At 43.9% G+C, this 27637-nt stretch overlaps 1 protein-coding gene across 1 annotated transcript in view; it reads left to right on the top strand.

Annotated features, from left to right (window-relative positions):
• Positions 1–1475: 1475 nt before the first annotated feature.
• The window catches only part of LOC311226124 (uncharacterized protein), a gene marked incomplete at both ends in the record, with an annotated part of 109877 nt that continues 83715 nt past the window's right edge, over positions 1476–27637 (top strand). Inside the window, 2 exons of the mRNA XM_084311498.1 lie at positions 1476–1496; positions 1677–1840. Of these exons, the coding sequence (XP_084167624.1) occupies positions 1476–1496; positions 1677–1840 (185 nt within the window). The remainder of the gene's footprint in view (positions 1497–1676; positions 1841–27637) is intronic.

Here is a 27637-nt window from a genome sequence, read left to right as displayed (position 1 = left end):
GAGAATTATTATGGTTTGCGGACCGCACTAACTGGGAGAGATAAGGGTTGAATCAGCCAGTATATGAGACGTCAGGATCATTAAAATTACACAACGCAGAGGAGTGGATGGAGAGCCAAACAGACGAAGACGTGATACTGGCCAGATTGATCAGAATCTAACAACACGCACACACTCACTTTAAACAAACAACACACTGCAGCACCCACTCTCCACACTTTAGAACACCTAAACACACTTTATATTGATTGGTAAAGGATTTGCACTACAACCCATACCTCATTACACCTTACTGTAAATTGTACCTAAATTGTACCTCATCCCATTTCTGCTTTGCACTATATAGTATATTGCATAGTATATTGTATGGTAACTCAGTTACTTCTATTCTGCATTGAACATTGTACATATGTATATACTGAACACTGTCTACGTACGTGACTTCTATTTTTTACTTCTATTTTTTACATGCTATACTATTTTATTTCATACTTATCTTTTTTGTCTAGCACAGTCTCTGGAGCGTAACAGAAAGAAGCATTTTGTATAAAAGTATTCTGTACTTCTGTGTGACAACTATTAAAGAAACTTGAAACTTGAAACTATGTTTGTCCGAGGAAAGCAAAGCAAAAGCAATTGGGATTGGATGATCAAGAAAAGGACTTGAGATAGGCTAATTATCCCTTGTGCCATATACTATGGTGAGTGCACTCGTAGGTAAAAGGTGGGTGAGCGGTGCGGATGATGGACATGTTGTCAGGTGGGCACTTCCCCGTCGTAGAGGTTTCATTGAGTTAGACCCACGACACCTCAAGGAAAGCTCCAGTGTCTTGGAACCACCCTCCTCTAGACCCTGCACTGCAGCATCTCTGTCTTCAACAAGAACCACTTCAACATCTACATGTCAACAAATACAGCACAAATACAACTACATCCAAGTGCAGCTTTGTGAAGGCCTATACTCAGTATCAACACTGGGTGGCGCTGTTACACAATGTGATGAGTAGTACATACTATGATGCCATGACATTGCTTTGGATCCAGACCTTGAAAAGCTATGGCTAAAGTCAAAAATCCTCTGTATTGAGTCATTCGGTAATCAGATCAACGGTTTGTAGGTAATTCTGCCATGATCGTGTGATGTCTGTATAGATTCTAACATGGAGCACCGTATTTACACTAAAGATGATCAGCCACAAAAGAGACCCTGGAGCCAAAGTGACTAATCTTTAACTGGACAGTATGTTGATGTTAAATCTCCGTGGCAACGTTGAGGAAGTTTAGTTTAGTAGCATAAGGGAACAGCTCAGAGTAATAGGTGAGTGAGTAATATATCTTTGTTAGCTCTCAAACATTATGAAATACATGTAAAGCAATAATGGATACACTTATATATAAAGATAGCATTTTATTCATTTGATTTTGTACAGACAATTCAACAAAACTGACCAGAGGTGTGTGTGGTGTTTGAGATCATGTCCAGCCAAGCACAAGAGGTATACAATTGTGTGTGTGTGTGTGTGTGTGTGTGTGTGTGTGTGTGAGAGTGTACTATTTACTATTTCAGAGACAACATCAAAAGCACACCACATCAAAACATATCCACTGGTATCTTCTTCAAATCACTAAGCACAAAGAATGTTTTTGCTAAATGTGCACATGATTTTCCTGTATAGGATGCTGTAATTAACCTTAAGACAGTGCAGGAGCTGTCCAGGCAGATTGGCTTTGAGTGGACAGTCCTTGCCTATGAACTGGGCTTCACCAGGAATGAGGTGCGACAGTTCCAAATCAAATCCACTGAGAAGAGAGTCCAGGCCAGGAACATGTTGGAGAGCTGGTATAATAGATGCTTGTTTTGTGTGTGTGTGTGTGTGTGTGTGTGTGTGTGTGTGTGTGTGTGTGTGTGTGTGTGTGTGTGTGTGTGTGTAGGTGTGTAGATGTGCGTGTAGGTGTGTGCATGTGGGTGTGTCATTTAACCTTGGGTCGCATTGTAAGGGGAAAATGGCTGACCTGATAAAAGCGACAGGGCAATTTCTTTGGTTCACCATTTCACTACCACACTACAAAGGGTTACAATATAAGATACAAGATACAAGATACTTTAATGCCACACAACAATGGTTGGTGGTAATTGTTTTCGGTACAGATGTTAAGCACTGGTTACATCAAACATGAAACAGACATCAAACCAGGGGCGGATTTAGGATTTTAACTTCGACACCACAACCTTTAACTTATACCACCACCTTAAAGCAGACAAAAGGCACTTAAATTCACACCCTTTAATTAATGAAGCAAACTATAATAATTTATAATAATAATAATAATAATAATAATAATAATAATAATAATAATAATAATAATAATAATAACAATAATAACAATAATACACTGTGTTTGTATAGCACCTTTCATACACGAATTGCAGCTCAAAGTGCTTCACAGCAGTACAAAAAGACAGGCATAAAATGAGCACAACATTGGCAGATCAAGAGCAATGCATAAAGTGCAGACATAAAGCATAAAATAGATAGCAGTAAAATAGACAAAGTCAAGGTAAGACATAGAACATTAAATCACATCGTTTTTCATATTAGGATCTAAGATCTAGGGTTAACTCGCCGAACGTTGAGCGCCAGGACCCCCGAAAACCAGAGTATAGTCAGGTTTTCATCGTTGTTTCTTTTATTCGATATTTCCATTCATAAAGACATGCTGGCAGCCTGTGTTATCACTGGGGATGGGTCTGAGATCTCAAAAGTCCAATACCGCCGCCTAACACCTTGCGGCCGCTATTGCACTCCATTTGAAACGATGTGGCTTGGTGTCTGTCATTTTGGAAATGACACCAGACCACCCTGAAACTACACTCATATTCACGACGGTATAAAACGGAAATGTATGGATGGAAAAATGATCAGTTTTTTGCATCTTGACCGGAAGAAACTCAATGACAATCGACTATATTATTAGATCCATAGCTATAATATATAATATAGCTTTAGGCCTGCAAACACAGCCACGTATCCCCATGTTAAAAGGCGCTGGCCTTTCAACAGTAACAGTAAACAGCGCCATCTGGCGCTGAAAGTGTTAATATGCGTCTTTGTTTACGGTTTGATTATCACTGATACAAAGTAAAATAGTGCAGTGCAATAAAATAGTTAGTAAAATAGAATAAAATAATGCAATAGTGCATTGCAATAAAATAGTTATCATCGTATTCTTTCGGGAGGCCGGTAAGGAGTGCATTACAGTAGTCGAGTCGGCTTGAGATAAAGGCATGGATCTGGTTTTCAGCGTCCTTTTGATTTATAAATGGCCGTACTTTAGCTATGTTTCTAAGGTGGAAGAATTATGTTTTTGTCAACTTGTTGATTGTGATTTAAAGCTTAGGTCTGAGTCTACCATAACACCAAGACTTAACTCACTCAAATACAGTTAGCAGCTGGATAGACTACAGATGAAAATGTGCTTCTGCTAAATCTGGTGCAAACATATTTTCATGTAACAATGATTAATTGTCAAAAAAAAAGAAAAAAAATTATGATATTTTCTTTTTTTCTTTTTTTAATAGATTCAGGGCTTTTCAGAAAACATTCAGGGCTTGAGCCCAAGTAGCCACCCCCTAGCCCCGCCCCTGCATCAAACATCAAAAATGTCAAAAACGCCCCCCCCTCCCACTCCCACAATAAATACATATATACATAAATACATATAGGACAGTCACGGTAACAGTGTCAGTCAGTGACAGATGCTTGCCCGTCTGTGCAAAGGGGGGCGGGCCAGGGTGTTCAGTGTTTGATTTTGATTTGATTTGATTTGAAGTCTTTATTTCGAACATGCAATGAATACAACAAACAATAACAAAAAGCAAAACAACTCAATCTGCATGTTCGAAAAGGAGTAGGAAGAAGTATACACTTATTTAATCCTACCCCTTTTCCACTACTCAAATGAGTGTACTATTTTAAACATAAAAAAGAAAAGAAAAAAATATATATATATATGCAAAACAAAAAACAAAAACTATATATGTATAAAATAAAATAAAATAGAAAACAAAATAAAAATGTAAATACCCGTGAATATCAAGTCCCTTCCTCATCCCTGTACCTTGTGAACATAATTTCCTTATACATCAGTTTGAATTGTCTCATGTTTGGACATTGCTTTAGCACCACATTTAGACTGTTCCACAGTTTCACTCCACATATCGAGATGCAGTGTTTTTCTCATGGTAGTGCGTACGTTTAGCACCTTTAAATTGTGTTCTCCCCTCAGATTATAACCCCCCTCCCTATCAAAGAACTGCTGTGGGGAAAAAACTGTTTGTGAAGCGTGTGTGTCTGGTTAGGATGGACCTGTAGCGACCTGAGGGCATGTGCTGGAATAAGTGGTGTGCTGGGTGAGAGGGGTCGTTGACTATTTTAACAGAGCGGGTGACTGTGCGTGAGGTGTAGATGGAGTCCAGAGAGGGGAGGGGACAGCCAATTATTTTGGAGGCTGTCTTGATGATGCGTTGGAGTTTGTGTTTGGTGTGTTTGTCAGTGGAACCGTACCAGACTGTGATGGATGAGGTAAGGATACTTTGAATTATGGCAGTGTAAAATTGGACCAGCAGGTGTTGTTGGACTCTGTACTTCCTCAGTTGTCTGAGGAAGTACAGGCGCTGCTGGGCCTTTTTGATGATGGCAGTGGTGTTAATGTCCCATTTGAGTTTATTGCTGATGTGGGTGCCGAGGAACTTGAATGAATCAGTTTGGGTTATGGGTTGGTCTGCGATGGTTATTGGGAGTATGGGTGTTTTTTTTTAAGTCCGAAGTCTAGGGCAATTTCCATGGTTTTGGAGGTGTTACTGTTGAGCAGGAGGTTGTTGGATGCGCACCACCTCACTGCTCTGTCCACCTCCTGCCGGTAAATGGACTCGTTGTTGTTGGAGATGAGGCCCAGGATGGTGGTGTCGTCGGCGTACTTGAAGGCCTTGACTGAGCTGTCCAGGGGGGTGAACTGGTTGGTGTGAGGGAGAAGAGCCAAGGGGAAAGGACGCAGCCCTTTAGGGTAGGGTTAACGCTTTTACTACCACACTACAAAGGGTTAACGCTTTCACTACCACACTACAAAACTCATGTACATATACCGATATGCCCTACTTTGATTACTTGTATTATTGCACAATGTCATTCTATTGGATTCTTATTATATTATTATTATTGTATTATGCACAATCGTTGCGGGCAAGACCCCCCGCATTTCATTGTATACTTGTATGCCGTGACAAATAAAACTCTTGACTTTGTGAGGTTTTGCCCGCTGCTCACTACCTTTTCTCTGGTTCTTTAAGCCAGTACTGTTTATTTTCCCTTCTCACTCACTCTCTCTAGCCCCCACCCTCTCGTTCCTTACCCTTAGTGGCCACACCTGTTCGATATTCTATTATCTCTCGCACCTGTGGTGGCAGGCTAATTAGTCCCCCTGTGGGCTTTAAATACCAGGGCGCTTCCCCTCGTTTTGGCGTGGGGTCGTGTTGTATACTTGCCGAGTCATATTCTCTAAACATCTAGACTTTTTCGGGAGATCCTCTGTCTGCCTATGCTGTTCCATTCTCCGGCGTCGAGATGTTTGCTCCAGCCTTCGCCAGCTGTCGCCGTTGCCTGTGGGGGAGACTGGTCTGCGCTCCCTGTACTTCCACGGGAGGCACCCCAGCGTTCCACTGCAGACCCCCGCGCAGCTGTTCGTCCTGACGCACATCCAGACCAGCGCAGACGCTCTCCAGTCCTCAGCGCGCAACGCGCATCTTCCAAGGACGCTCGAGCTTGGCACGCTCTCCAGACCAGCGCGCAACGCGCATCTTCCAAGAACCCTCGAGCTTGGCACGCTCTCCAGACCAGCGCGCAACGCGCATCTTCCAAGGACGCTCGAGCTTGGCACGCTCTCCAGACCAGCGCGCAACGCGCATCTTCCAAGGACGCTCGAGCTTGGCACGCTCTCCAGACCAGCGCGCAACGCGCATCTTCCAAGAACCCTCGAGCTTGGCACGCTCTCCAGACCAGCGCGCAACGCGCATCTTCTAGACCTTCGTGCTTGGCACACTCCTCCTCGCAGACGCACCCCGACGCGTCTCTCGGTTCCGGTGCGCACTCAAGCAGTGGCGCACCACTCTGTTCCTCGGCTCCGACAGTCGGCTACCCGGTGACGACACCTTCGCCACCGCCGCCTGTTCCAGCACCACTCTGTCCTCGGCTCCGACAGTCGGCTACCCGGTGACGACACCTTCGCCACCGCCGCCTGTTCCAGCACCACTCTGTCCTCGGCTCGGACTGCCGGCTCCCCGGTGGCGATACCCTCGCCACCGCCGCCTGTTCCAGCACCACTCTGTCCTCGGCTCGGACAGCCGGCGCCCCGGTGGCGACGCTCTCGCCCCGCTGCCTGTTCCTGCACCACTCTGTCCTCGGCTCGGACAGCCGGCACCCCGCCGCTGCTGTTCCTGCACCATTACGCATTACGGTCTGGGTGAGTTTTGACTGTCAGGATCATCTCCGTTTTCGTGTGTTTCTTAACACTGAAGTTTACCACCTTTTTAATCTGACAGTCACTCACCCAGCGTTGTGCCTCTGTTTGTTTTCACTGGGATATTATTTTGGACGTTACATCTCCCACTGTGTGTTTGTTCACACCGAAGATAGTATTCACTTTTGGATTGTTTTTGGAACTTTGCTCTTTGTGTATTTTACACGAAGATAGTTTTTACTTTGATAACTTTTGTATTTGGACTAGTCACCTCTCCTGCATCTGCTCTGTTTTCCCCTTTGTACTTTAACCCTCTCCTCTCTCCCTCTCGGCCGCTGTTACCCACCTCGGAGATCTGCCGAGAGAGTTCTGCAGAGCGGCCCTGATGTTTCCCACCAGTCCCCAGTTTCCTCCCTGTCCCCAGCCCGCCTCCGCGGGTCTCTGTCCCCAGTTCCTCCCTGTTCCCCAGCCCGCCTCCGCGGGCCTCAGTCCCCTCTGTCCCTAGTTCTCCCCTTCTAGTTCCACCTAGTTCCTGGTCCCAAGTTCTCCCCTTCTAGTTCCACCTAGTTCCTTGTCCCTAGTTCTCCTAGTCCCCAGTTCTCCTGTTCCCTAGCTCTCCTTGTCCCGACATCTCCTAGTCTCTAGTTCCTCTGTTTCTTTAAGCCTTCCCCTAGCGTTCCTTTAATGTTCCCCTAGCGTTCCTTTAACCTTCCCTTAGTGTTCCCCTTTTCCTGCCCGCCTCTTAAAGGCACCTTCCTTCCCCTCATATTATATTCCTGTATTTGTGATTCTCCCTTAAAGGGACAGTGCCCTTTTCCCTGTTTTTTCCCTGTTGTTCAATAAATATCTGTTTCTTGGCAAACCATCATACCTGTCTTGTGTTGTGCGATTGGGGTCGGTTACAAACCATAACAGTACGACCCCACCAAATCGACGACCCCAGCCAGCACAGACGGTGTATGTTGAGTTTGCCTTTTTTTTTCTTCTCTTGTTCCCTCTAGCTCCCCTGTTAGCCCAGTTTAGCTTCCTTGTTAGCCCTGTTTAGCTCCCTTGTTAGCCGGTTAGCTCCCCTGTTTGCTTCCCGTTTAGCCCTGTTTGACCCCCCTGTAGCTAGCCATGCCCTGGCAGCTAACCCAGTCCCTCGGCAGAGCCCCTGTCTGCCAGCCTAGCTCCGGCAGCTAGCGCAGCCTCTATGTTGATGTAACAGTGCAGCTAGCATAGGCCCTGTAGCTATCAGTGCCTTGGCAGCTACCCTTTCCCCCTGCTAGCCTAGCTCGGCAGCTAGCGCAGCCTCTATGTTGATGTAGCAGTACAGCTAGCATAGGCCCTGTGGCTATCAGTGCCCTGGCAGCTACCCTTTCCCTCTGCTAGCCTAGCTCCGGCAGCTTGCGCAGCCTCTATGTTGATGTAGCAGTACAGCTAGCATAGGCCCTGTAGCTGTCAGTGCCCTGGCAGCTAACCTTCCCTCTGCTAGCCCTTTTCCCGGTGCTACCATGGTTACCCCTTTTGCTACCCTGCTTGCCCCTCAGTTCTCTAGACCAGTTCTCTAAACCAGTTCTCTAGACCAGTTCTCTAGCCCGGTTCTCTAGCCCAGTTCTCTAGACCAGTTCTCTAGACCAGTTCTCTAGACCAGTTCCTCTAGACTAGTTCTCTAGACCCAGTTCCTCTAGACCAGTTCCCCCAGTTGCCCCTCTGCTACCCTAGTTACCCCTCGGCGACCCTGTTTCTTTTGCTAGCCCCACTCTTGTGGTGGCTTCCCCTGCTGGCTTGGCCAGTACCGTCTTGTTTTGCCCCCTGCCACTCTGTCTGTATTTGTTTTGGGTCGCCGGGTGGCTCCCGTTGGAGGGGGGGATACTGTGAGGTTTTGCCCGCTGCTCACTACCTTTTCTCTGGTTCTTTAAGCCAGTACTGTTTATTTTCCCTTCTCACTCACTCTCTCTAGCCCCCACCCTCTCGTTCCTTACCCTTAGTGGCCACACCTGTTCGATATTCTATTATCTCTCGCACCTGTGGTGGCAGGCTAATTAGTCCCCCTGTGGGCTTTAAATACCAGGGCGCTTCCCCTCGTTTTGGCGTGGGGTCGTGTTGTATACTTGCCGAGTCATATTCTCTAAACATCTAGACTTTTTCGGGAGATCCTCTGTCTGCCTATGCTGTTCCATTCTCCGGCGTCGAGATGTTTGCTCCAGCCTTCGCCAGCTGTCGCCGTTGCCTGTGGGGGAGACTGGTCTGCGCTCCCTGTACTTCCACGGGAGGCACCCCAGCGTTCCACTGCAGACCCCCGCGCAGCTGTTCGTCCTGACGCACATCCAGACCAGCGCAGACGCTCTCCAGTCCTCAGCGCGCAACGCGCATCTTCCAAGGACGCTCGAGCTTGGCACGCTCTCCAGACCAGCGCGCAACGCGCATCTTCCAAGAACCCTCGAGCTTGGCACGCTCTCCAGACCAGCGCGCAACGCGCATCTTCCAAGGACGCTCGAGCTTGGCACGCTCTCCAGACCAGCGCGCAACGCGCATCTTCCAAGGACGCTCGAGCTTGGCACGCTCTCCAGACCAGCGCGCAACGCGCATCTTCCAAGAACCCTCGAGCTTGGCACGCTCTCCAGACCAGCGCGCAACGCGCATCTTCTAGACCTTCGTGCTTGGCACACTCCTCCTCGCAGACGCACCCCGACGCGTCTCTCGGTTCCGGTGCGCACTCAAGCAGTGGCGCACCACTCTGTTCCTCGGCTCCGACAGTCGGCTACCCGGTGACGACACCTTCGCCACCGCCGCCTGTTCCAGCACCACTCTGTCCTCGGCTCCGACAGTCGGCTACCCGGTGACGACACCTTCGCCACCGCCGCCTGTTCCAGCACCACTCTGTCCTCGGCTCGGACTGCCGGCTCCCCGGTGGCGATACCCTCGCCACCGCCGCCTGTTCCAGCACCACTCTGTCCTCGGCTCGGACAGCCGGCGCCCCGGTGGCGACGCTCTCGCCCCGCTGCCTGTTCCTGCACCACTCTGTCCTCGGCTCGGACAGCCGGCACCCCGCCGCTGCTGTTCCTGCACCATTACGCATTACGGTCTGGGTGAGTTTTGACTGTCAGGATCATCTCCGTTTTCGTGTGTTTCTTAACACTGAAGTTTACCACCTTTTTAATCTGACAGTCACTCACCCAGCGTTGTGCCTCTGTTTGTTTTCACTGGGATATTATTTTGGACGTTACATCTCCCACTGTGTGTTTGTTCACACCGAAGATAGTATTCACTTTTGGATTGTTTTTGGAACTTTGCTCTTTGTGTATTTTACACGAAGATAGTTTTTACTTTGATAACTTTTGTATTTGGACTAGTCACCTCTCCTGCATCTGCTCTGTTTTCCCCTTTGTACTTTAACCCTCTCCTCTCTCCCTCTCGGCCGCTGTTACCCACCTCGGAGATCTGCCGAGAGAGTTCTGCAGAGCGGCCCTGATGTTTCCCACCAGTCCCCAGTTTCCTCCCTGTCCCCAGCCCGCCTCCGCGGGTCTCTGTCCCCAGTTCCTCCCTGTTCCCCAGCCCGCCTCCGCGGGCCTCAGTCCCCTCTGTCCCTAGTTCTCCCCTTCTAGTTCCACCTAGTTCCTGGTCCCAAGTTCTCCCCTTCTAGTTCCACCTAGTTCCTTGTCCCTAGTTCTCCTAGTCCCCAGTTCTCCTGTTCCCTAGCTCTCCTTGTCCCGACATCTCCTAGTCTCTAGTTCCTCTGTTTCTTTAAGCCTTCCCCTAGCGTTCCTTTAATGTTCCCCTAGCGTTCCTTTAACCTTCCCTTAGTGTTCCCCTTTTCCTGCCCGCCTCTTAAAGGCACCTTCCTTCCCCTCATATTATATTCCTGTATTTGTGATTCTCCCTTAAAGGGACAGTGCCCTTTTCCCTGTTTTTTCCCTGTTCAATAAATATCTGTTTCTTGGCAAACCATCATACCTGTCTTGTGTTGTGCGATTGGGGTCGGTTACAAACCATAACAGACTTGACTTGACTACAAAGTGTTAAAGCTTTCACTACAACATTACAGAAGGTTAACCCTTTCACTACCACACTACAGAAGGTTAACCCTTTCACTACCACCCTACAAAGTGTTAACGCTTTCACTACCACACTACAGAAGGTTAACCCTTTCACTACTACACTACAAAGTGTTAACGCTTTCACTACCACACTACAGAAGGTTAACCCTTTCACTACCACACTACAAAGTGTTAACCCTTTCACTACCACACTAAAAAAAGTATTTATTTATTTAACCAGCAGGTCAATTAATAAGAACAAATTCTTATTTACAATGACCGCCTGGCGAGAGGACAAAAGGTCCCCTCGAAAACGCACTGACTACCATTAACCCGGTTAACCGTCTGTAGTAAGTTCATGAAGTTCATGAAGACCTTAGTGTTCTTAGCTGATGACCTACACACACATTTTTAATCATCAATATTGAATTTTCCTACCAGGACCTGTTGCTGAATCATTTACCACCTAGAGTAGAGTAACCCAGTCATTTGAAGATAACACATAAAAGTGCAAGAGATGGTGTCTTGTGATGTCTTAAAATCGTAAAAGTAAAACTCAAGTTACCCCCCCCCCTGCTCCTATCACCTCTGTCACCCCACATTGCAGGTCTGGACAAAGCTTCAGTCAAAAGAATGTGTTCCATTTTAATCCCTGGATTATGATATAAACCATCTAGTGTTCACTGTGTTAGAGCCTTATTAACAGATTATTGGCCTCATACATCTCACATTTACTCACTTGAAGGGGAATGTACAGATATACCGGGACATTTCCACATTTAGCGTAACACTTTTTGTTTTAGTAAACAATAAATAATAATAAACTAGCTTTAAGCTCTCTTTATGCCTCCATTATCACTGTCAACTTGGTTGACAGAGTCGTCTGTGTTCTTCTTCTCCAGACTTGGTAGCTCAGCGAGGAGAGAAGCTGGAATTGCTGATTGACAAGACAGAAAACCTCGTTGACTCTGTGAGTTTAAAGGCCCACTAATGATCATCCGGTTGGGAAAGCTTTACTTACAATATTCTCACACTTCTGTTCTCGCAATAATCAGTTAATATAGACTAAGGCTGAGACCACTTATCGATAACTGTGAAATCGATAAGTGGCGTCACTTATCGATTTTTTTTGCATGTGTACATTTTTTTATAATAATAAAATAAAATAAATGTAAATACTTTTTTCTTAAATCTTTTTTTATTTATTATTTAACGTTAGTTTGTGTGTGTGTCACGTGCACTCACTGTAGTTTTTGCGATGCTGTAGTTGGCCCACAACAGCGAGTAGTATTCTTTTAAAATAATAATACAAAAATCTATTTATCGATAATTTTGTCCCGATTTATCGATTCTTCCAAATGGCATATCGTCTCAGTCTTAATATAGACTACCTGTTTTTGGTCTAGTCCTTGTTTCTGAAGTGTGTGTGTGTGTGTGTGTGTGTGTGTGTGTGTGTGTGTGTGTGTGTGTGTGTGTGTGTGTGTGTGTGTGTGTGTGTGTGTGTGTGTGTGTGTGTGTGTGTGTGTGTGTGTGTGTGTGTGTGTGTGTGAGATATAGAGAGAGAGGGGGGTGAGAGAGATGAGGAAGGGGCAAAAGAGAAAAAGAGCTGTGAGAGTGTGTGTGTGAGGGAGAGAGGGGGGTGTGTGATTAATCAGCCCTTGTGTGTGTGAATGTAACAAGTTCCTAACGTTTTCTTTCCCCTATTATTTCATGCACACTTTATTCATTGTTTTAAATTATTATTTTCTTTTAAGTTATTTTGTGCATCACTCTGTTTTGAATTTGATGCAAATTTGCAATGCATGAGGGTCATCCTTTTGTGTTAAATGGCTGCACAAAGCAAGCATTTGTTGACTCGCATGTTGATAAGAGTATTAAAACTTGGAACTTGAAAAAGATCTGTTTAAGGTAAAAAAAAAAATGCGATTAATTTGCGATTAATCGCGAGTTAACTATGGACAATCATGCGATTAATCGAGTTAAATATTTTAATCGTTTGACAGCACTAATATCTGTACATCCCTTACCTACTCTTACTAGTTATACCGCTGACCAGTGACTTACTACCATAGTGTCTTTATACCTTTATCACTGTACATAATAATACTATAACACTGTACGTAGATCTGATTAGTACTATTACTCAGCACTACTCATTTATATAATTTATATCTAGTTTAATCACCTGTATTTTTATATTGCACTTTCCTGTTACATTAGTCTAACAACTCTGGTTAGATGCCAAACTTCTTTTCATTGTACTGTACTTGTGCTGTACGATGACAATACATTTGAATGCAATCTAATAACCCACGTATCAAATGTCCCCTTCCTCCCTCCTCCAGTCAGTCACCTTCAAGACCACCAGTCGTAACTTGGCCCGTGCCATGTGTATGAAGAACCTCAAGCTCACTGTCATCATAGTGATGGTGTGTCTGGTAAGTATCTTAGAAGCCGGTAGGAGAAGAGACAACATGCATTGACCTAGCCCCTGAAAACAGAGCAGTGTTTTGCAGGACGGACACTATATCAAAAGTTCACACCTCGTTTCTCACCTGTGTCGCCCCTCGCCCGCAACATCCAAATCGTTGCTCCGTGATCGCTCTAAACCTGTCTGGCTCGGGAATCTGAAAAAGTTTGTAGATGGCAGAATACCACCCATTATTTACAAATGCATCCTATTTGACACTCCATGTCTGAGACTGTCACGCTTGCCAGTTGCCAGTACATGGAGTGCGACGTCACCAGCAAACTTGTTTCAGCCTAGCGTTGTGCGGTGAAAGCAGAGCAGCTGTATCACAAGAAATGCATAGGTGAGCCAGTTCAGTTTTTGGGGCCTTTGATAGTGTCCATCCAGATGTAAAAGTCCGATTTGTAGGGCATCAAAGACGGAACAAAAAACGTCTTACTGTCACGCACTCTTCCTAATATACTAACATACAACACTGTAGCACTCAAGTCTGAACACTTTGAACATTGTTACTCGGCTGATCGAGTTTTACCCTTCCTACTGACTTGTCGTACAAAACTTGTAAGTTGCTTTGGATAAAAGCGTCAGCTGAATTACTAAACGTAAATGTTACAGGACATAACACAATCACAAGTTTTTTTTTAATCACTTTTTTATTTTCAATTTTCATTTGACAACATAATAATAATAATAATAATAATAATAATAATAATAATAATAATAATAATAATAATAATAATAATAATAATAATAATAATAATAATAATAATAATAATAATAATAATAATAATAATAATAATAATAATAATAATAATGACTGACAATGACAATGACAATGACAAGATAATAAGAAATAATAAATACAGACCAAAACTTAACTAATAAATACAAGATACCAAGTAAAAAATAAAAACAACACAAAAGACAATAGACATTAGACAATAGACCCCCGGATCCCCCAGGACCAACACCACACCCCGCCGCTACATTGTGCCCTTGACCACCTCGGCCACCGCAGTCCACAATTAATTCAATACCTGCCTGTCCCACCCCAACCACACGAGCAGTCGAGATCTCCAAATAAATAACATCCAGCAATGTCAGGGACCAGTTAATTACTGTGAGTTTCTCAGGTTCTTTCCATCTCATAGCTATGCTGTAACACCTGCCAGAATAATTATTTTCTGTTGTATGGATGTTGGTAGTAAAGATATATCGTTTAGAAGTAATGTTGTTGCCGTGAGTAGGGATGCCCCCCGGACAGGGGCGTTTTTAGGGTTAGAAAACATTGGGGGCTTCAGCCCAGGGGGGTGGAGGGGGGGGGGGTAACCCCCCCCCCCCCTCTTTTTTTTTTTTTTTTTTTTTCTTTTTAGCACAGAAATACGCAATTTTAGAGTAATTAGAGATGAATACTGAATAACTAGAATCATTAGAGGTTCTCAAAGTGAGGTCCAGGTCCATGAGAGGGATCTGGGCAGTCCCCATAGAAAATTCAAAGTTAACAGGACCAAATCATCAGTTTCTTATTTATTTATTTAGCCAGATTAAACATTGATCTGGTCCAAGAAGCCCCTACATGATTACAAATATACATATATACATATATATATATATATATATATATATATATATATATATATATATATATATATATACTGTACATACATACACATATACACCAATAACAAAATAAAAACACAGTTAAGAATCATACACATAAGCAAATAAACAAACAAATAAACAAACAAACGAACATATGCACAGCCTATGTACAAAATAAATAAACAGTTCATCTCTAGTCTTTACAGTTTTCTTCAATTGCATAAACACTCAAATCAAAAGTATTACACAATTATCAAAACCTTACACTCAAGGAGCAAAATATAGGCCCAGATTTGCACCCCTACAATGTCAGCCTCACTTTTTGCAAAACAATACACACAGTGATTTGCAAAACACTAAACACACTTGCATTACATTAGACACAGAATGTCAAATTACCACACATATGAGCCAATTGGTTAACACAGCCATCAGATGCACAAACACACCATTGCTTAATTGTAGATACACAATCAGGTTTAAGCACTATAAAAATGCAGCAGGTGAGTTCACCTGTCTTCAACCAAAATGGAAGGAGAGTGAAGTACTGTACACAGAGAACGTGAAAATATACAATACATTCACCAAACACTACACAAGACAACCAATGATGCAGACTGATGAAAATATAAATTTTCTCCCATTTTCCCAAATCAGTCAACATGTCAACATGGAGAATCACAACAAAAAATTATCTTGCCAGATCCAGCTAGGCAAAGAGATAATGTCTAGTATTTTCTGTTTAGATTTTTTCAAAAAGAAATTGTATTACTGTAATTTTAACCTGTACTGGATACAGTATTTTATGTTTGTCTGATATTTGCTGAGCTTACAGTGTTATGCACATATATAGTAGCATGAAAACTGGGACATGTATTGTTGTGATTCTCCATGTTGAAATGTTGACTGATTTGGTTATATGGAGAGAACATTTATATTTTCATCAGTCTGCATCATTGATTTGGGTATATGGAGAGAAAATGTTATTTTTTTCATCAGTCTGCATCATTGATTTGGGTATATGTAGATAAATAAATTATATTTTCATCAGTCTACAGCATTGGTCTTGTGTAGTGTTTGGTGAATTTATTGTATATTTGCACATTCTCTGCGTACTTCACTTACAGTACTCTAATCACTGAGAAGTAGAATTGCTAAATGTGTTTTAGGTTAAGCACAGCAGTGTGTGTAACTGGTTCAAACAGAATTAAGTCATTATGAAATGTGTGTTTCATATGGTAACAAAATTAGTGTATGGTTTTGACAAGTGTTTAATTTAGCAAAGGATCTGAGGTGTTCTGATAATTGTGTGTGTGGTTGTGCTAATTGTGTGTTTTGAAACACCGGGCCCCGTTTTCAAAATCATGCTTAGGCAATCGAAAAAAACTATTGTGTGTTTCATTATATACATATGTTTCAGTCTTCTCATAAAAAAAAGATTCGATTTTTGGGTCTTTTCCTGCCTTTGGTCCGCTTTGCATTCACATCTCAAATGAACCGCAGCAGGGTTCACTTGCAAGAGTGAATGAGCTTTCACACCACCCCAAACCAACCGGACTATCCGAGGTTCGATTAAAGCTTATTATAGGACACTGGACATGGGTATGGATGGCTCCAGGTGCTGCTGCGTTAAAGTGCACATCTTCAATATCTGTACTATTTAAAAGCACAGTGCAGGACACACTCAAAGGTTATCGCACCTCAGAGATGGCAGTGGACATGTATGACAGGACAAAGGCCATATGTAATGGCCTTTGGATTGAGGAACATACTACCAGCCAAAGGAGGAAGCAGAAAAGGATGGGCGAGTATGTAGTTGAGTCATCTTGTGGCACAAGCTCAGACCTCAGCTCAGGAGATCAGCTGAGACAGAGACTGTTCTATCCAGTCGTCGACAGAATACTGCAAGAGCTTGAGAGCAGGTTCTCATGAGTTGGATAACAACTTATGAGAGGCATACAGGCATGTTATCCAGCCTCAGACCAGTTTCTCTCAGTGGAATTGCTGCAACCCCTCGCCACACATTACAATATCCAACTATTGCCAGAGGAGATCACAGTTGCAAAGTGTTTCCTGGTCAGGACAGGCAGAGATGCAGTCCCTACTATCCAAAGTGTCTTTTCCCTCCTGGATGATAATAATAATAATAATAATAATAATAATAATAATAATAATAATAATAATAATAATAATAATAATAATAATAATAATAATAATAATAATAATAATAATAATAATGCATTTGATTTATAATGCGCCTTTCAGGACACTAAAAAAAAAGTCCACAAATCGGTGAATGAAAGAATTATAGGATCAAATGAAAACTACTTACTAAAAATGTTTAAAAGTACTAAAAACCAACAAAAAATACCCACTAACAAACATTCAGCACAGACAATGGGGATGCTGACATAAAAAAAAAAAAAAAAAAAAGTAAAAAAAAAAAGAAAATGTAAACAATTTTTTTTTTTTTTTTTTTTTTTAGATCCGGGGCTAGGAGAAAAACATCCGGGGCTAAAGCCCCGGAAGCCCAGGGCTAACGACGCCACTGATGTAAACAAGACGAAAGTCTTTCTCTGGTCTGCATCCCCTTAACAATTGTATGTATTGAGCTGTACTGTACTGTACCCATTCTGCAATCTGTTAATAAACTTTTCAATCAATCAATCAATCAACAGCGCGGTCAAAATGAGCAAATCCTATTATTGACCAATCTCAAACTCCGCCCTCGTTTCGAGAAAAGCAATAGTCGTGATTGGAGGATCCAGAAAAGAGGGCGGACGTTGAGATTGTCAATATAACCAGGACCAGCTGAGAGTTAATGAGCACGCTCGCAATTCTGCAATTCAAGGACACAAGGTAAATCGGGTGTCCGTTATTATTATAGTGGATCATAAACAAACCTGTCCAGACTACTGTTAGCAGAACTTGCTGGAATATGAAAAGTTAATTTCACGTTGGTTACATTTGACATCACTGTTCTGTTCTTGTTGACAATGTGTGACTTTATTTGAACGTGTAAACCACTTTATATTAGAGAGGGGTCCGTGTACGTTTTGATAGTTCGTTTTTCGTTTCAAAAGGAAAAACGAAAAAACGAAAAAAAAACGGAAATACGAGGTGTTTCCTATTTCCGTTTGAAACCAAAATCGAAAAAACGGGAAAAAACTGAAATACGTGCCTGTTTTTCGTATTTTGGTATCAGAATCAAATGAAAAAAAGGAGTCAATAATGGGCCGTGTACGTTTTGATAGTTCGTTTTTCGTTTTTGATGTGAGGAATGGAGAACGGAACCACGTGACAAGTACATTTTTCAATGTAAAAGCCATGCACGATCTAACGTTAACGAATATGTATAACGTTATGAATAAATACATAAATACATGCATACAGATCTATACCAGGGTAACGTTATGATACATACATTTTTTGTTTTGTGCATTTCATTTAGACATGATATTGTATGTGAAGTAATAGCCTAATAATATGGAAATAGCCTGTGTGGTCTGTTACGACCCAAGGGCCGGTCCTGCTGACCGGCAGGAGAATAACATTGGACAGTGCTCTCCTCCTGACATTGCTCCCTCTGGTGACCTAAGCCCGATGGTGCGGTCGGCCATTTTGTGTTGGTTGCACATTGTTGATTTGATTTGTAATATTATGTTATGCTGGGCCATCCCTGTCTGTGTTTGATGTTACACCCCTGTTGAGTTGTTGTGTGTCATTGCCTTAGTGTCTAGTTGTGTTTAGTGTGTCATGGCCTTAGTGTCTAGTTGTGTTTAGGGTGTCAGTGCTTTTGTGTCTAGGTTGTGTTTGTGATTCTGTGTTTTGGCCTGGCCCTGCCAGGTGTTGATCGTTATTAATTAGTGTTAGTATTTAGGTGTCTGTTTGTTCCTCACTTCCTGTGGCGACATTCCTCCAGTATCCTGTGTGTTCCCCGTGTCGTGCCTGCCTTCCCTGTTGATGTCTAGTGAGTCCTGTATACTTCTGTCGTTTTCTTGTTTTCCGTCATTGTGTTATTAGTAGTGTTGTTTTGTATTTACGTTTGGATAAGAAGTAAACACCCTTCTTCAAGCATCGCTCCTTGTTTCTGCCTACGTTCATTCTCCCTTGTCTGCTAACTGTGCTCTCATCTTCAATTAGTACCCAAGCGTTACAGTGGTCTGTATCCTAGTTCAGTGGAGTGGTCGGCAATAGGCGGCTCGCAGACCGAAATAGGTCCGCCAGCAATAATATCTGCCGATCAGATTATTTTGAGAATATGATTTGTGATGAAGACTCGCTTTATTGTATCGGAATCGGGAGACTTAGGTAAAGTTAGAAAGATATTCACAGATTCGAATTTCCGCGTCAATAATTCTTAAGCGAAATGTTTTTAAAACACAAAGGACACCTCTTTCCTATCGTAGTAAGGTAGACAATGAGCTACAACCTTACTTTCACCTAAACGTAAGCTGTACATTTAATAACTAATAATAATAAATTGATCTATATGTGCAGTCGGCCTTGACGAGGCAAGTGCGCAGCCAGGGACCGTCTAAAAAGTGCAACACCGAAAAGAGGCACTGCAAAAAGATTGATTGATTGATTGAAAAGTTTATTAACAGATTGCAGAATGGGTACAGTACAGTACCGCTCAATACATACAATTGTTAAGGGGATGCAGACCAGAGAGACTTTCGTCTTGTTTACATCAGGGTCCCCCATTTTCAATTCATCATAACATATATGACATACATGACATACAGATAGACAGTACTGCTACATCTATACATTTATGACATATCAGATTTGCAAATACAGTACTGTTTGTGATACAAAAATTTCCAGAAAAAGAGTGTATATACATTTGGCGTAGAAACTGTACATTGGAGGAGGTTGGGTGGGTGGGGTGGGGTTGGGTGGGTGAGGGCTGTACATTGGAGGTGGGGGGGGGGGGGGGGGAGGGTTGGGTAGGGGACACGCACACATTTTACACTGTACATTGGAATACTGACAAAGCCTTACTTGGTCATTTACTGTACAACTAGGTTAGGACATTTGTAGGGGCCAGTTTCGAATTGCAGTCTCACGTAGGTGTTTTTTGAGAGTGTTTTTGAAAGTGGGTAGTGATTCACATTCCTTTACAGCTTTAGGTAGGGCGTTCCACATTGATGTGGCATAATTGCGAAACGTGTTTAGTCCCTTGTTTGAGCCGAATCTGGGTTTTACATGATTTGTGGAGCTCCCTCTGGTGTTGTGATCGTGGTATTCACTGACTTTTGGGAAGTATTTTGACATGTACATGGGTACCTTGGTCGCGTAGTGTATCTTGTAGACCAGGCCCATTGCAAGTTGCTGTACTCTGTCGTCTACTCTAAGCCAGTGTTTCTCAACTGGTGGGTCGCAACCCAAAAGTGGGTCGTGGGGCCATTTTGAGTGGGTCGCGGATGTGATTTTTTTTTTTTTAATAACTTTTTTTTACCCACTACCTATCTTTGTGAAAGTGGCTTCTCAGCTCTGGTCCAGCTGAAGACAAAGCAGAGGAACAGATTGGACATTGAGCATGACCTCAGAGTTGCTTTGTCTACCATCACCCCAGACTTTGAGACTCTTGTCAGGAGCAAACATCCCCATTTATCCCATTAGTTCCCTGGGATGTTAAGCTAAGAAGTCTGCTAAGAAGGATATATTATTTATTATTATTATTATTATTATTTTATTTCATTGTGTTTTTAGCCCTAGTTGCACTTTTGTTGCAACCCCAGTTATCCCATTAGTTCCCCCAAACTTAGGTCTGTTATGTTAAGCTAAGAAATCTGCTAAGAAGCATATTATTTATTATTATTTTATTTCATTGCGTTTTTAACCCTAGTTGCACTTTTGTTGCACTTTGTGTTTATTTCATGTTTTTAACAGTGCATGAAATATTGTGTATTACTGCAAAAAAAATGAAATAAATCATAGTGGTTAAAAAATTTGGGTCGCGACTTAATGACTAAGGAAAATGTTGGGTCCCGAGGCTAGACCAGTTGAGAACCACTGCTCTAAGCCATCCTAGGTTGTCAAAGTGGGCAGGGGTGAGGTGGGTTCTAGGAGTCAGGTCAAGCAGTAGTCTGACCAGTTTGTTTTGAGATGTTTGTAATTTTGTTTTTAGTGCCTTTGAGGTGCTTTGGTACCATGAGGTGCAAGCATAGTCGTAGTACCCTTGAATGAGTGCTCCTGCTAGAGTCTTCAGGGTATTCTTGTTTACCAGAGAGGAGATCTGGTACAAGAATTGCGTTCGTTGGTTGACTTTTTTTTATTACATTGGATGCCATTTTGTCACAGGAAAGATTAGCCTCTAGGATGGAACCCAGGTAGGTAATTTCATCTTTCCTTGTGATAATATTGTCACCCACTGTAACCGAGAAGCCGTCGGTCTTGCTGAGTTTGTTATTTGAACCGAAGAGAATGGACTCTGTTTTGCCCATGTGTAATGATAGTTTGTTGTCGGCGAGCCATATGCAGATTTTGATGGTGAGCAATATCTTAAAACATATTTGTACATACATGACTTATTACTGTATAAGCATGTAAATATTCGCATGTAATTGGCTTTGCAGCAGAATGTATAAAGCATGTATAAAGTAGATGATAAAATGTCGTACACCAAAATGTGACGATGTGACTCCCAGCTGACGACATCCAGCTGTAACACGCAGCTGTAAAAAGATATAGGCCTGAGTTTAGCGTTATCTTGTTTTAAAATCACTTTTGTATGCATCAAAAATCACTTGTGTGTTAATAATATCACTTTTTATGCATCAAAAATCACTTGTGTGTTAATAATACTTATCCCGACCCTGGTCTGTATAGCAATGGAGAACAGGTGGACCGCATATTTGTACATACATAACTTATTACTGTATAAGCATGTAAATATTTGCATGTAATTGTACACTAGGCTTGTACCTGACTAAGATACAGTATATTGCAGAATGGGTACAGACTACAGTACAGTACGGCTCAATACACACAATAATAAGGGGATGCAGACCAGAGAGTTTACATCAGGGTCCCCCATTTTCAATTAATCAGGACATATACTGTATGACATACACAACATACAGATAGACAGTACTGCTACATCTAGACATTTATGACATACCAGATGTTCAAATTTGAGTACTGTTTGTGATACCAAAAGAGTCCAGAAAAGAGAGTATATATACATTTGACGTAGAAACTGTACATTGGAGGAGGTTGGGTGGGGGGGGGGGGGAATTGTACATTGGAGGTGGTTGGGTGGGTGGGGGGGGGGGGGGGGGGCGGGGGGGGAACTGTACAACTGTACAATCAAAACTGTAAATAAATACTGTAAATAAGTTTGAATGTTGATAACTGATAACATGTTGTTCAATGTTTTTTTTGTTCAACATATGCATACAGTATACATGGAGTGTATATAAATAAATCCATGGTTAAAAGCAACAGTTTTGTTCCCTGAATTCTGAGTTTATTTGATAGCGATATATTGGTGTATTGAAATACCTTACCCCAGAAATCTTACATAAAAATGTTATGATAGAGTATAAAAATATGCTCACCATATGCATACAGTATACATGGAGTGAGTAGTGAGGTCATATAAAATGATTCTGTAGTGGGAGCATTCTTTGATAGCGATACATATGTATTAACAATTAGATTAAAAACAACTACTCTGCTGAATTCTGCTGACAGCGCTCCTGTGCTTGCGCACGCATGCGCATGACCCACAATCGTTCACTACAATATTCTGCCACAAAAAAGTTATTAAAAAAAAAAAAAAAAAAAAATCACATCCGCGACCCACTCAAAATGGCCCCGCGACCCACTTTTGGGTCGCGGCCCACCAGTTGAGAAACACTGGCTTAGAGTAGACGACAGAGTACAGCAACTTGCAATGGGCCTGGTCTACAAGATACACTACGCGACCAAGGTACCCATGTACATGTCAAAATACTTCCCAAAGGTCAGTGAATACCACGATCACAACACCAGAGGGAGCTCCACAAATCATGTAAAACCCAGATTCGGCTCAAACAAGGGACTAAACACGTTTCGCAATTATGCCACATCAATGTGGAACGCCCTACCCAAAGCTGTAAAGGAATGTGAATCACTACCCACTTTCAAAAACTCAAACACCTACGTGAGACTGCAATTCGAAACTGGCCCCTACAAATGTCCTAACCTAGTTGTACAGTAAATGACCAAGTAAGGCTTTGTCAGTATTCCAATGTACAGTGTAAAATGTGTGTCCCCTACCCACCCCCCCCCCCCCCCCACCTCCAATGTACAGCCCTCACCCACCCAACCCCACCCCACCCAGCCAACCTCCTCCAATGTACAGTTTCTACGCCAAATGTATATACACTCTTTTTCTGGAAATTTTTGTATCACAAACAGTACTGTATTTGCAAATCTGATATGTCATAAATGTATAGATGTAGCAGTACTGTCTATCTGTATGTCATGTATGTCATATATGTTATGATGAATTGAAAATGGGGGACCCTGATGTAAACAAGACGAAAGTCTTTCTCTGGTCTGCATCCCCTTAACAATTGTATGTATTGAGCTGTACTGTACTGTACCCATTCTGCAATCTGTTAATAAACTTTTCAATCAATCAATCAATCAATCAATCAATCTTTTTGCAGTGCCTCTTTTCGGTGTTGCACTTTTTAGACGGTCCCTGGCTGCGCACTTGCCTCGTCAAGGCCGACTGCACATATAGATCAATTTATTATTATTAGTTATTAAATGTACAGCTCCGAGGCCGGCTCGCCTCGTTTAGGTGAAAGTAAGGTTGTAGCTCATTGTCTACCTTACTACGATAGTGTTATAAGATTATGGTCTGTTCCTTTAAGAGGGAGGCACCCAGGCATACAGGTCAGCTACGCAAGGAGCGAATATGTGATGAGACAGACTGTACACAGGAAGAACAACAGAAGCAGGTAGCTTGTTGTGAGATATGTAACGTTAGTCAACAGCATGATATGAAGAATACAATGGAAATAAATGCACAGTCCTGAAGATAACTGTTTCCAGTGATTATTGTCACCACCACACATCAAGAGGGATTTACCCCGAAGTCCGGACAGTACGTTAAAACAGTACGTGACTGTACATGACCACTTCGGCCCTAGAGTGAAGATAACACTCTCCTGTACTCTTACTAAGGTTCGAGTTAACACAGAAAAAGGTAACATTGGGGGCTCGAGTCCGGGATATGAAAAATCCTGATTTCATCAATGAGTTGTAATGTAAACTATGGACACGTATAGTTAGCTCATGCTAAAGGACGCACGAGGCAATTTCGTCAGTCAATGAACTGAGTTGAGATGATGACGGCCCATGGAAGTAACGTTGACGGGGAAATGACCAACTATGAAGAGCAAGTGATCAACTACTCTAACCCATTCATGTTAACCCCCACAACTACAACCATGTACTCTCAGTCTGATGTCGCTAACCTGAGACGTGAAATGAAATACCAACATGGACAAAGCCTCAACCCGTTCATAACAGAGGATCAGCTGCCCCCTACTGGTGCAATGTCAAACCCATTTACTGCACATAATAAGCCATTGATAATGGCCAGTGACAATTACCCACATGCTCATCTGTCGTTGTCAAGTACAAACCCCTTTGCTCATATGAATGATCAAAGTATGAGAGACAGTGGCATTGAAATGCAGCAAAGTCATTATGGAGCTGAGCCTCCCCATATGAATATGTTGTATGGACAAATGCATTCAATGACCATAGGAGATGCAGCTACCCATAACATTAACCCCTGCATTGCTGCTAAACCAGCAGCCTTTATGGAGAGCACACGCTGCACACCTATGAACAATGTGACAGTCTATTCCCCACATATTGAACCTGCAACCCTGCTTTCCACCCCTGTGACACCGGGTGTGTGTTCCCGTCAGGTGCAGCCAGAGGGCGCTGTACACCACAGGCAGAGTACACCGGTCCATGGAGGTAATGAAGCTGTGACTTATGGCTATGATCAGTCCCATCGCAGGCGAGCAGGCTTCCATCCAAGTGGCCGGCTGCCCCGGCGTGTGCAGTACAACCTGTCTTCAGACAGCGAGGACGACAGTGTTCAGCGAGAGAGGATTCCTACACTACGACCGGGTCAGTATGATGGCACCACACCATGGAAGGACTTCTTGCAGCGCTTTGAGAGCTGTGCTGAGGCTAATCGCTGGTCAGAGAACACTATGGCTGTCCAGTTGAGGTTCTGTCTCATAGGTGCAGCAGGAGCAGTGGTCCACCGCAACCCAAGGTCAGCACGCTGGGACTACAGAGACATTGTTGAGGAGGTGGAGGTTGCTTATGGCCCATCATCAGAGTATGCAGTGGCTGTTGCCATCGAGTTAAGGCAACGAATCCGCCTGCCAGGTGAGGCACTACACATCTTGAGGGACGACATATATGAGAAAGTGTCTATTGCATACGCTGACCGTTCTGAAAAGGAGCAGGATGCAATCAGTGTTGAGGTGTTCACTAATGCTATGGGGGACGCCAACATTATTCAGAAGCTCCTAGAAGACCGACCTCGCACATTAGCCCAAGCTTACGACATTGCTCGTCGTTATGAAACTACCAGGAGAGCAGCTACCAGCGTTGCACAGCTCATGCAGACTGGAGCACGGAATGTAGCTGAGCGGAGAACCAGAATGGCTATGGTGCGCGATTATGCCCACTCTGATGAAGCTGAGGGAAATAATGGTGCAGCACCAGCACCCACAAAGCAGAACCAGAACCACCCCGCGCAATACAAACAAAGGAGACAAAAAGATACAAATTGGGATAGCATCCGCTGTCACAACTGCTCGGGTATTGGACACATGTGGCGTAATTGCCACTCTCTAACAAACCCAACTAAGCTGCAGGCGGACACAGTTTTGAATGTCTCCAAAAACCAAAATGCACGCAGAGGGTCCAGTGGTAAAGGTGAGAGCCCAGAAATGTGTATCCACCTGCTGATGTATGACATGGAGATTTGTGCCATCTTAGACTCTGGGGCAGGGAGAAATGTGCTGCCTTTGCGATACTATAATTCTATCCCCCCGGAGGTCAGACCACCTATCCAACCATCAACTGTACAGTCCCTGCATGGCATTGGTCCTGGGAATGTCCCTGCCTTGGGTGAAGCTCACTTACCTGTTCAGATTGGCAGCCAGACTGTGGGTGTAGATTTCATACTTGCCGACCTGCCAGGCAGTGCTGAGGCCATCCTGGGCCATCCATTCTTAGAGCAGTCAAGAGCACATCTGGACTTTGGCAACCGAAAGATTGTGTTGTTCGGTGAACAAATACCATACTTCCATCCGGACAACAGGCCGAGAGCACATGCAGTAAGAGTAGCTCGCACCACAGTTCTAGCACCAGGACGTGAGTACATTATACCGGGAAATGCTCATTTCCGGACCCCTGTGAAAGGAGAGGTGATGCTATGCCCTACAAAAGGCTTTGTTGAGAAGCACCGATTGCTGGTGGCCCGGGTCTTAGTAGGAGCCCAGCCCAGTAAGAGTATACCAATCAGAGTATTTAACCCAGGAACCACTGATGTTACCATCAAGAAAGGAGCTGTAGCAGGGTTTCTCCAGTCTGTTGAGATAATGGAGCCCCCTACCATCATCACTGAATCCCAACAGTCCGACCGTGCCTTCCCCACCGTGCCAGAACATCTCACCACTCTGTACGCCCAGAGTTCCATTGAGCTAACTACCGAGGAAAAGTGCAGTCTAGCGAAGCTCCTGCAAGACTACGGCGACATCTTCTCTACAGGACCCACTGACCTAGGCCGTACTAACCTAGTGCAACATGACATTCAAACCCTGCCAGGTGTCCCAGTGAAACAACACCCCCGCCGCATGGCCCAGGAAAAACAACTGAATGCTGACCAGCAGATACAGCAGAGCCTCGATACTGGACTCGCCCGTAACAGCCACAGCAGTTGGGCCGCGCCCATTGTCATGGTACGCAAAAAGGACGATACCTATCGTCTCTGTGTGGACTACAGGGCTTTGAATGACTGTACCATTAAAGATGCGTACCCATTACCTCGTATTCAAGATACTCTGGACACCTTATCCAGCGCCAAATGGTTCAGCACTCTGGACCTTGCATCTGGCTATTGGCAGGTGGAACTAACCCCCAGAGCACGCAAGGCCTCAGCATTCTGCAGCAGGAAGGGGCTCTTTGAGTGGAATGTTATGCCGTTTGGGCTATGTAACGCCCCAGCAACGTTTCAACGTCTAATGGACCGCGTCCTTGCTGGCATGCAATGGGAGACCTGCTTAGTATACTTAGATGACATCATTACACTGGGAAAGGATGTACCAGAAATGCTGCAGCGGCTATCCCAGGTGTTTGACCGACTGCGCCAAGCCAAGTTGAAATTGAAACCAGCAAAGTGTTGCCTGTTCCAACGGCAAGTAGCCTACCTCGGGCACATCGTCTCCGAGCAGGGGGTCGCTACCGACTCACAGAAAGTCCAGAAAGTCAGAGAGTGGCCTACACCATCCGACGTCAGTGAGGTCCGCCAGTTTGTAGGCCTTGCGTCATACTACAGACGTTTTGTAAAAGACTTTGCTGCTGTCGCTCAACCTCTACATGCCCTGACCAAAAAGTATGCCCGTTTCCACTGGACACAGGAATGCCAGGAGGCATTTGATAAACTAAAGCAACTACTTACCACTGCACCTGTCCTTGGCTACCCCCTTGATACCGGGGACCTCATTCTAGACACAGATGCTTGTGACACTGGAATCGGAGCTGTCCTTTCTCAGATGCAGGACGGTGAGGAGCGTGTGCTGGCATATGGCAGTAGAAGACTCTCCCAGACTGAACAAAACTACTGTACCACACGGAGGGAGTTGCTAGCCGTGGTGGAATTCACATCACACTTCCGCCAGTACCTGCTGGGAAGATCTTTCACCGTCCGCACGGATCATAGTAGCCTCCGCTGGCTAATACGGATGAAGGAGCCCGAGGGACAGCTAGCCAG

This window comes from Notolepis coatsorum (assembly GCF_963971535.1).
Source record: "Notolepis coatsorum genome assembly, chromosome: 3".
Classification (NCBI taxonomy): Eukaryota; Metazoa; Chordata; class Actinopteri; order Aulopiformes; family Paralepididae; genus Notolepis; species Notolepis coatsorum.
Note: the sequence above shows the minus strand (reverse complement) of the source record. Positions and strands in the feature narration are given on the sequence as shown.